Below are 9528 nucleotides of genomic sequence, written 5' to 3' on the forward strand. Positions count from 1 at the left end.
ACCTGTAACCAGACCCCACAGCCTTCAGATCCTTTTGAAGTGCCTTATCACTTACAGCCAAACCAGCCCTTATGTTCTTGTCCACTGCCTCAAGGTGAGGCTCTTCTCTTCCTACCCCTTTCCTACTTTCTTCCCTCCATTCCCTTTGGGCTCCATGGCTTTTAGAGGAAGTGCAGCTTGCCTTCCCAGGACACACATTCCTATCTGCTTGGATCCAGCATGAACCAGCCTTTGGCCAAACAAGGTGAGACCTACCATCTGAGCAATTAGCAGATGTGAGCTGCCATCCCCTCCTTTGAACAAGAGGGATTCAGCAGACTGGAAGGAAACACATTGCCAGTCAGCAGGAACATTCATCACCCAGCACTCAACTAAACACAGGTGCTTGCTGCAGCTTAAACATCTGCCTTTAGAAGATGGTCTCATTCCAGGTCAATTAAGAGCTCAGAACACATCTTTAAGGGGTCTTTAAACACAACAGCCCACTGACCAGTGCCTGTTCCCAGTGATTCTTGAGCCCACTGTGCAGACAAAGAAGTGCCTATGGCCACAACTATGGAGTTGCCATGCCTTTGAAGCTCCTGCCACTTCGAGGTTCCAGCCTGCCCAGAGCCCTAAACACAGCCAAGTCTCAAGGGGGATCAGATCATTCCTGTTTTCATAAATTTTCTTCTTTAAGACCAGGCTTGCTAGGAAGCATGAGAGAAGCACTGCCATGCAGAAACACACAGCTCAACACAGGACATGGAGGCATTTCCAGAACAAAATAGACCTTTTGGTTTTGGGTTTTTTTTTTCTGCTTTAAAGGAAAGTTGACTCAGCAAATATTTCCTCTGCTAGCATTTCAACCACATGTTCCAGCAGAAGTCAGCACACATCTGGCATGCTGCAGTGCCACTGCCAGAAAGATCACAGCCTCACCAAACAATGGAAGTGGAGGAAGAGGGAGCAGCAGTCCAGGCACCGAGCACTTCTGGAACACATACATGGCAAAGGACCTGCGTGAGCTCCACACCTCCCAGGTCTTTCTCCAGTGCTCTTTCCAAACACCATCCATAGGCAGAGAGACAATGCCCTGCAGCCTACAAAACTTACCACCAGCCTGTAAAACTAACACATCAAACTGCACATTTTGGCTACGCTGATGGCGCCTGAGATTTTTTACAGTGTCTGCGAGCTGGACAGCTGCATGTTACCCCCAGTGCTGTAGGATGTGCTCCTGCTCAGCAGGACAAACAAGGAGTGTACGTGATTGGAGCAGTACAGAAACTCCAGCGACTGCAGAGTGGCAGGAAAGGCAAGACGCAGCCCCCACAGGCAGGTCTGCACATCCCAGCTGCCAGCGGTACCTCCTGGCACACAGGGAATGCTGTGGCAGCTCCAAAGGGCCCTACTACTTTTAAGCACACATTCCCTTGCCAGAAAGAACCTTCCCAGAAGGCTGCCAAGGCGGATGGCAATCACGGCGCTAATCAGCTAAGTAAGTGCTGCTTTTCGTGCTTATCAGCTGTAAATTGGACAATACTTGCCGCCTGGCAGCAGGGCTCAGCCACGGCTCCAGATACGGGCGGGCAGCAGCCCAGCAGATATCTTTCTCTCAGAGGCAGTATTCCACCCAGGTGCTAAACTAAGATTGCCCTTGATTTTACAGCACAAACTACAAAGCAAACTCTACAGCTGTGCACGGTGAGATAGAAGGGACTGCAAACAGCTACTGCCAGGGTTCCTAAGTGAAGAAACGAGGTGATGCGGCATGGGGCAGCCCTGGGACCCTTCCAAGCTGGGCTGGAACCACGCACAGCCAAGACCTCGGGCTCCTCAGACAAGGAAAATGGTGCTTGGAGGTCAATGGGGAGAAGAGAAGAGAAGAGAAGAGAAGAGAAGAGAAGAGAAGAGAAGAGAAGAGAAGAGAAGAGAAGAGAAGCTCAGGCCCTGCAGTGAACGGTGTGGAAAGCAGCAGCCGGGAAAGCCAAGGGGCCGCGGCGCTCGGCACGGGCCGGCAGAGCGGCACGGGGGGCGGGGCAGAGAGCTCATCCAGATGCGCTCAGCAAGGGACAAAAACCCCGCAGCGGCCGGGAGGTCAATCTCCGCGGGGGGCAACTCACCGCTGCCCACTGTTTTTCCTCCAGGCTCTGATCTGACCAGAATTCATAGGAAAAACCACGCAGCCTTCCCGGTGTCAACCCTGCCCACGGGGCCGGAGGGGCGCGGGTGGGAGCCAAGCCCCGCTCAAGGGGTCTCCGGGAGCCCTCCCCGGAGCGCGCTGCTCCGGGGGCGCCCGTTCGCCGTCTCCCAGACGGCAAATGTCTGGCGTATTTGCATCCCTGTGGATTCCGGCACGACGCTCCCCCTTCGGAGCGGGCGGGCGGGCAGGGCGAGCCGGCGCACGCCGGGGAAGGAGAGCCGTCGAGGCGCCCCGGCGGCTCCCGCAGCGCAGCGGGGCTGCGCGGGGCGGGGGCGCGGCCGGCCCGGAGCGGGGCACAGACGGGGCCTCACGCAGCCCCGGCTCCGCGCCCGAGTCCGGCGGGACGAGCGAGCCCCATCACTGGGAGCCGGGGAGTGCGGACCACCGGAGGCTCGGCCGCTCCACCTTCACCCCCGGGGCCGGCCGTGGACCCCCGCCCGCCGGCCCCAGCGCGGCCCAGCCAGGGACTGGAGCGGAGGCGCGAAGCTCCGCCGCCCCCGCCCCGCCGCCGGGACCCGCACTCCGTGCCCGGGGCAGGCTGCCGTGGCTGTCCCGGCCCGCACTCACCCAGCACCAGCAGTGCCCGCACCGCCGCCATCCTCCGCGCCGCCGCTGCCGCCATCCCCCGCGCCGGTCAGCGTGCCCGCCGGACCCCAGCCATGCCGCCGCCGCCCCGCCCGCCGCCGCCGGGAGGGGTTCCGGAGGAGGGGCGGCCACCGGAAACCGGGCGGGGTCGGGAGGAGCGGGATCCCCCCGGCAGCGCCCGGCTCGGCCCCCCGTGCCTCCGTCGCGGTGCTCGGGGCTCGCTGGCGCCATCCCCCGCAGAGCCCCGCCGGCCCGGGGGGCGGGAGGGTCGCGCCGTTCTCCTGTGTCCCTCCTGCTCCTGCCAGCGCCCCCGGGCGCCCCGAGCAGCGAGGAGGGGACGCGGCTCCCCTCCCGCCCAGGGGCTCCTCGTAGCCGGGCTGTTTGTTAAACTGATGGCAGGAGATCCCGGTCTGTACCGGTGTGAAAGACCCTGTGAAGGCACCGGGGCAGCGAGCTTTGCACCCTGCTGGGGGCAGAGGGCTGGACACACAGTCCCGATGTACAGCACGCTGCCGGAGCCAAGCTGAGGCACAGCAGCAAGAGGTGGTCTGGCCATCTGCACAGACTGGAGCCTCCCTGCCCGACCCAGTGCCTCTGGTGGAACCTGCTGCAGCCCTGCACCACCGGCTCTGGCAGTTGTCACTCTGAACACCAGCTTTCCAGCTGGTTTGTTGAGCCTCCAAAATACTGGTTTTGGTACTGTGTGGGACACTAGCCATCAGACATGGCCCTGAGCACTGCTGGATCCATCACAGAGGATGCTGGAGCCTTTACTCAGCAAAACCCGTGGCAGAGGAGTGGGGTGTGCTTGCTGCACCAGAAGCCCCCACCATTACCACTTGGGGTGTGCTTGCTGCCCTGTGTGGCAGCACCAGCGTGGTGCTGCACCAGAAGCCCCCACCATTACCACGTCCTGGGAGACCACAGAGCTGCTCCCGCAGGGCATGCAGCTGTGGGACTTTGCCAGTAACCACAGACCAGTCCCCTCTCAGGAAAGCCACCACCTCCTGCCACCAAAAGCTGTTCTGGTTTTGGTTGGGGACCAAGCAGCCTCAGAGGAAGTGGTAGCCTATTCAACTCCCTCTAGAAAGGAAGTTTTACTTCCACCTGCAAGCTCAGGGCAAGCAAAGCGGCTGATAAGAGAAAGGGTCTCTGTCCCACACACACTAGCAGACTTTGCTCTCCTACTGATACTGAGCCACCTGATCCCAGCTTCAGGGACTTCTCTTTTCCCAGGAGGGAAAGTGAGCTAAGCACTGCTGATCCAGGTATCATGACTTCTCTGAGGAGCACTTGTGACTGCATCTCCCAGGTCCATATTGCCTTTAGAGCTCCAGGAACATGAACTGTATCACAAGGTAGCCAGGAAACCACCCTCTGCCCTTGCTGTGCTTACCCAGACTCTGCCACAGGCTCCCTTGCAGAGAAGGGTGTATCACGCTCAGCCCCACTCTTCCCACAGCCACAGGCTGGGCATCCAGGCTCCCCACAGCCAGAGGGCAAGCCAGCCTGGAGGGGACAGTAAGCAGCACCTGACTGGAGAAAGCAGTGGCAGAAGCCACCTGTGCTGCTGGGCAGTGAGGCCACAGAGGGGGCCAGGCCTTCCAGCCATTCCTACCCCCCAGCTGCAGTATAGGGCCAGAGATGGAGTTTGAGCAACAGTGGCAGGCAGCAAGGCATACAGCATGAGAAAACTCATTGGGAACTGTGTCAGAAGCAGTTAAAAGTCTCTCCACACCAATCCTGTTAAGCACACCCCTGCAGGAGTGCACCAGTTCCTGCAGCCAACCAGCAGGATATGCAGCTGCATTTGAATTCTCACCCCCAAAGATCAGGTGCCCACGTGGAGTACAGCCACAGTGTCCAACTTCTGCACCAGGGGAAAATGAGGCAGACCCCATCCAATAGACAAACCACCTTACCTGCAGGGGAGTGTGCTCACAGTTCTTGCAGCAGCAACAGAAGCAGCCTGTGCAGTAATGCAGAGGGTGTGCTTGGCTGAAGAGGAAGCACTAACCTGGGCTAATTAGAGCCATAGCTTTGAGCCTGGAGCATCTCCAGGGAGGAGACAGCAAGGCTCTTCCCAAGCCAACCCAGCTGCCCCCATTCACACCATCAGTGATCTGTAGCTGCTGTGGTTTGAGCTGGGTTTATTTACTGTTGGCACTGCCAGCTTCCCCCAGGAAAGCATGATGGTATTCATGGATGTGAAACTCACTAATCAATGCACAACACAACACACAGTGCTGCCGCTCCTGCTGCTCTCTGGACCAACCCCTCTCAGCTCACAGCAGGTCTGCAAAACAGCACCCACAAGAGATGGACAAAGGCTGCCAGCACCCTAGTCCTGGCTGAGGAATGGTGAGTGACAGCCAGGGAGGCACCCAACAGTCCAAAGAGAACCACCCCAGCAGGAAACATTCAGGATTCACACCTGAATTCAAGCCCTTTTCCCCTTTGAACTGTCTCTGTAGCACCATTTCAGTGGCTCTGTTCAGGACAGGCAGCCATTCTCACAGGAAGCAGGCAGAGGCCACACTGAGCCCCACATATTGTACACAGTCCTTCGCCCTCTAGACACCACCACCTTGTGATGCTGTCCACCAGCCTCCCTGGCACAGCTCTGCAAGCCCAGTGCAGGTCAGGCTAGCACATCACACAAGCCCACAGGGTTACTGCCTTAATGAGCCCCCACCACGTGCTTGCTCTAGAGGTCATCTTTGGTGCCAGCTCCAGCCTCAGCTGCGGGGGCCGGTGAAGCGCAGGCCAGGCAGGATTTCCCCTGGCAGGACCCTTGCAGGGCAGGCTGGAAACCCACCCCGCAGTCTCTTAGTCTCTCATTGTGTGGCTGAATAGTGGGTGGGGATGTGCTCCGCCTCCTCTGGGTCAGGACTGCCACCCACAGCGGGTCCAGCGGCGCGCTGGCTTGCGGTGACAGAGGGGACTCACTCGGCCCGGCAGATGAACCAGATCTCGTTGCGGCGCTGAGGGATGCTGGGGTTTTCGTAAGAAGCCACGATGTAGGTTCCCTGCAGCACCATGTCCGTGGAGCCCAAGAGCTCCCAGAAGAGACTGATCTCCCGCAGAATTGTCTCCTCCGTGGTCATCCCATAGAAAACCCTGCAGCAGCAACGGGAACAGCATAAGCAACAAAGCCAGCACATTGGCACAGCCCATCCCTCTGCCTAACGAACCACAGCAGCCATGCACGGAGTTTGTACATCTCTGCTGAGCTGAGAAAACACCTCTGGTGCTGGGGTCACCTGGTTATAACCCGGAGCGGTGCCCTCTCGGTGATGTGGATTTCGGGGTCCATGGGAACAGGGGGGTTTTGCTGGAACTGTCCTGGGAGATAATAGGCTGTTAGGACCTCACGCTCCAGCTCGGTCCCCTCCTTGGTCAGGTGGATTTCGTTGAGCACCGGGACTGTCATGCCCAGATAGCAACCTGGAAAGAGGCAGGCAGGCAGTGAGACAGTGTGTTAGCAGCAGCAGCAGCAGCAGCCCTCCTCCCCACTCCAGATGGACGGTGACAAAGCCCTTCCCTCTGTGCACTCTGCCCAGCCCCTGCCTGCACACACCTACAGAGTTCTCCTTGCAGATGTAGCGCATGAGCTTCATGAAGCTCATGGAGATGCTCTGCTCATACATGGGCTCCCCCATGGTGACACAGGCCCACTTCCCAGCTGGGTACTGCCGCTCCTCGTAGGCCGCTTCTTCGCACTGAAACAGGCCACAGACAAGCCAAGTCAGGGCTGAGCACACTGACAACACTGCAGCAGCTGGCTGGGAAACCAACACTGACAGGCAGGAAGCGGGGAGACACGAGCCTGCCAAAAGGAGAGCCCCTGCTAGGCAGAGCAGGACAAAGAAGGTGAGGGGAGCTGGCACCACACACACCTCAGACAAGGATACTGATGAGCACTGGGCAGAGGTCAGCAGAAGTCAGCAAAAGGGAAGGCACAGACAAGGGACAGGGTGCAAGGGGGTCTGGAGGCTCCTGGCATGCACAAGGAATGCAGCACATCCTCAGCAAGGGGCACAGGACTTTCAGCTCCTCTTCGGTCCGGCCTACTCACAAGGATGTTCCTGATTCCAGGCACCCAAGGGCCTCCAGTAAGGCTGATATTGTTCTCAGGTGCAGTGCCTTTTCCCTGGAACACTGCATGCACAGAGGGTAACAGAAACATCCCTACCCAGCAGAAGGGAAAATCTGGCAGAAGAGCTCTAGCACCCAGAAGAGCAGCGAAGACTGGAATAAAACTCCTCAGATCCTTCTCCCATACTAAGAAGTGACAGGAGGAAGAAGAGACGTGAACCCAGCTGTGGAATTTTGTGGCATGAGTCAAAATCTCTATTTCCAACACAGAATGTCCAGTATTCTGAACAAACCTGACACAGAAGGGAGGCAAGGGGAATGGGGAAATTGCATCTGGGTATGTTCATAGGCAGTTCCTGGCATGCCTGTGACCACAGGTAACCTAAACAGGTGCTGGGAAGTTGTAGCCAGCACCTCTCTTCCTACTTTCAGCTTGTTCTTCATCCAGATCAGTGGTCATGAAACAACCTTGTCCCACGGAGCTCAAGGCACCTTCCCAAACTTCTTGCTTCCACAGCTGTGATGGCAGTGACGGAGACAGGAAGCTGTGACAAGACTCAGCATGGGGTGCAGCCTCCCTGTGCCTGCACCCAAATCAGGTGTCTATGCTGAAAGCCAAGCCAAAGGCAGAAGGAAGGCAGCAGCTTGAGTGCATCAGTGGGATGCCAGTAAGAAGAATGCCCCAAAACACTGTGGGCATTCCCCCTCTAGCTGGGGCCATGCCTGCCATTGTCCCACCAAGCAAAGCAGAGCAAAGCAAGAGCATTTTCCAAGCAAGGAAAACACCAATCCCTCTACTCCATCTGCCATACCACCTGCAATAAAGGAATCAACCCAGTGAAGACACAGCATCTGGCTGTGCCACAGCCTGATCCTTCCACTAAGCACCACCACCCGGGATGACACTTGTCCAAAAGAAATACAGAAGATGCTTCATGCAGACACAGTAGCAACAGGTCCCTGCAATGTGAGCTGGGGAACTGAGCCCTGACTGAGCTGGGGGCTGAGTGCTGACAGGGCACAGTGCTGTAGGTGGCATAATAATTCACTCGCCTCCAAGAGGATGAGGGCTTGTAGCACTGATAGCTCAGGAAAAGCAACCAATCCTACTGATCTGCCTGAGCCTGGCAAACGTGTCCCTAAGAGCCCCAGCTCCAAAGTCCCCTCGGCACTGATGTCAGGCAGTGGCTCCTCTCACTGAGCCTCACACTCCAAGAATCCTCCTCAGGCACAGATGGGATGCCAACAACAACAAAAGCTCTTCAGTTCCCACAAAGTCTTGGGGCCCCATTCCTGCCTGGGACTGACACAGGCGGGGAAAAGGCCAGATTAAGTCCCTGGGACCCAGAACAAGGAAGGAGGGAGTGTGGTGAAGCCCCAGTTCCAAGCTGCACAAGCCACATGCTCAGACATGTTTTACAGGGAGTGCTGGATCTCAGCCCAGAAGAAATTGGTTAACCACTTCTCATATAGAGGACAATTGACAGATGTCTTCTTGGTAGAAAGCCCAGCTAGGCCTGCAGAGACACAAGAACCAGTCTGACAAGCAGTTATTTCTCAAAGCACAGAAGCACCCTTATGTGCAGGAGATGAAAGTAAGTGTGCAACATAGCCAGCACAAAGAGAAGATCTTCAGGCAAAAGACACCATGTTTGGTTTGGTGGTTGAGACAAATAACTACACATGCTCTCATCTGACAGCCAGCGTCACAGGCCCTCTGTTCCCCACAGACACATCTTTATCTTGTGCCAGCCAGCTGAACTCTCCAGCTCAACCAGACAACATAACCAGCACAAACACAAAGCCAGCAGGACTTCGAGCTACGCAACAAGGTGTTTGGAGAGCGGCAGGGAGCAGGCTCTGAAGTGAAAGCTCACTTCCTTAGCTGTGCCCACCCCAGCAAGAGGATAGGCTGGCAGAGGAGGCAGATGGAAGTCAGAAGACCAGAGAAAGCTGCACGACTTGTCCAATTTTAAATAAAGGCCGGGAAGCTGAGCGCTGCCGTCACTCCACACGAGTGGCAGAGTACTGCAGCGATGGCGGCCGCGGTGCTGCAGGAGCCGGGGCCGGGCTGGCACACGCCGACACGAGGCCCCTTCCCCGCCCGGGCCGGCGGCGGCCGAGGCAGCCCCGCCACGGGAGCCGGGCGTGCGGACAGGGTCAGGCCTCACCTTCCCGTGCTGCGACAGCGACACGTACGGCACGGGCTCGCGAGCGTGCCTGTGCCGGGCCATCTGGGCGATCGGGCCTGCCATGTCTGCAAGGCAAAGCACACGAGAGACGAGGCTCGCCCCGGCCGCGGCGCACAAGGGGTCCCGCTCCGTGCCGTCACGGCCCCGGCGCTCACCTCGGGGCAGGCTCACTCGGTGCGTGCTGGCCACGGCCTCCCAGTGGGCGAACAGCCGTCCCTCCCCCTCCGGGTCGTCCTCGCCGTCGCTGCCGTCGCCGTCCTCCTCGCCCAGCCGCTCCAGGTCCTCCAACGTGATCCGCGCCATCGCGTCCGCCGGGAACGGGACCGGGACCGCCCCGGGGCGGCACAGCACGGCCCGGCGCGGCGGACAGCGCCCCCTGGCGCTCCGGCGGACCGTGGCGGCGCTGTCCCCCCGGCAGGCGGCGCCCGCCCCCGCCCCGCCCGCCCCGTCCCCCTCAGGCCGAGCCGC

The 9528-nt window shown here is 58.6% G+C and overlaps 2 protein-coding genes across 6 annotated transcripts in view; both read right to left on the reverse strand.

Moving 5' to 3' along the window:
* Nucleotides 1-2832, reverse strand: part of PTK7 (protein tyrosine kinase 7 (inactive)) — a 34405-nt gene extending 31573 nt beyond the window's left edge. For both annotated transcript variants that reach the window (XM_039717105.1, XM_039717104.1), the window contains exon 1: nt 2753-2832. In XM_039717105.1, the coding sequence (XP_039573039.1) occupies nt 2753-2807 (55 nt within the window). In that variant the 5' untranslated portion in view covers nt 2808-2832. The remainder of the gene's footprint in view (nt 1-2752) is intronic.
* A 2068-nt stretch (nt 2833-4900) lies between these two features.
* LOC120506033 (heme-binding protein 1-like) lies at nt 4901-9510 on the reverse strand. 4 transcript variants are annotated; one of them, XM_039717114.1, is made up of 7 exons: nt 9216-9263; nt 9040-9125; nt 7162-7385; nt 6849-7054; nt 6351-6492; nt 6034-6217; nt 4901-5890 (listed from the first exon to the last, which is right to left on the reverse strand). In XM_039717114.1, the coding sequence occupies exons 3-7, from the start codon at nt 7310-7312 to the stop codon at nt 5716-5718; spliced, it is 858 nt and encodes a 285-aa protein (XP_039573048.1). In that variant the 5' UTR covers nt 7313-7385; nt 9040-9125; nt 9216-9263; the 3' UTR covers nt 4901-5715. The 4 variants fall into 4 exon arrangements, with proteins under 4 accessions (XP_039573048.1, XP_039573051.1, XP_039573049.1 ...); XM_039717117.1 differs by having other exon boundaries at nt 6849-7385; XM_039717115.1 differs by lacking the exons at nt 9040-9125; nt 9216-9263 and having other exon boundaries at nt 7162-7386.
* Nucleotides 9511-9528: the final 18 nt, after the last annotated feature.

The sequence above is a fragment of the Passer montanus genome, unplaced genomic scaffold, assembly GCF_014805655.1.
Source record: "Passer montanus isolate IOZ18808 unplaced genomic scaffold, ASM1480565v1 scaffold37, whole genome shotgun sequence".
In the NCBI taxonomy this organism is placed as follows: Eukaryota; Metazoa; Chordata; class Aves; order Passeriformes; family Passeridae; genus Passer; species Passer montanus.

Coding starts and splice junctions, on each gene's coding strand:
- LOC120506033 (XM_039717114.1), bottom strand. CDS start 7,312: ATGAAGAACAAGCTGAAAGTAGGAAGAGAGGTGCTGGCTACAACTTCC. Junction 6,218..6,350: donor CTGCAAGGAGAACTCTGTAG/GTGTGTGCAGGC, acceptor GCCTCTTTCCAG/GTTGCTATCTGGGCATGACA. Junction 5,891..6,033: donor CCGCTCCGGGTTATAACCAG/GTGACCCCAGCA, acceptor TTGCTGCTGCAG/GGTTTTCTATGGGATGACCA.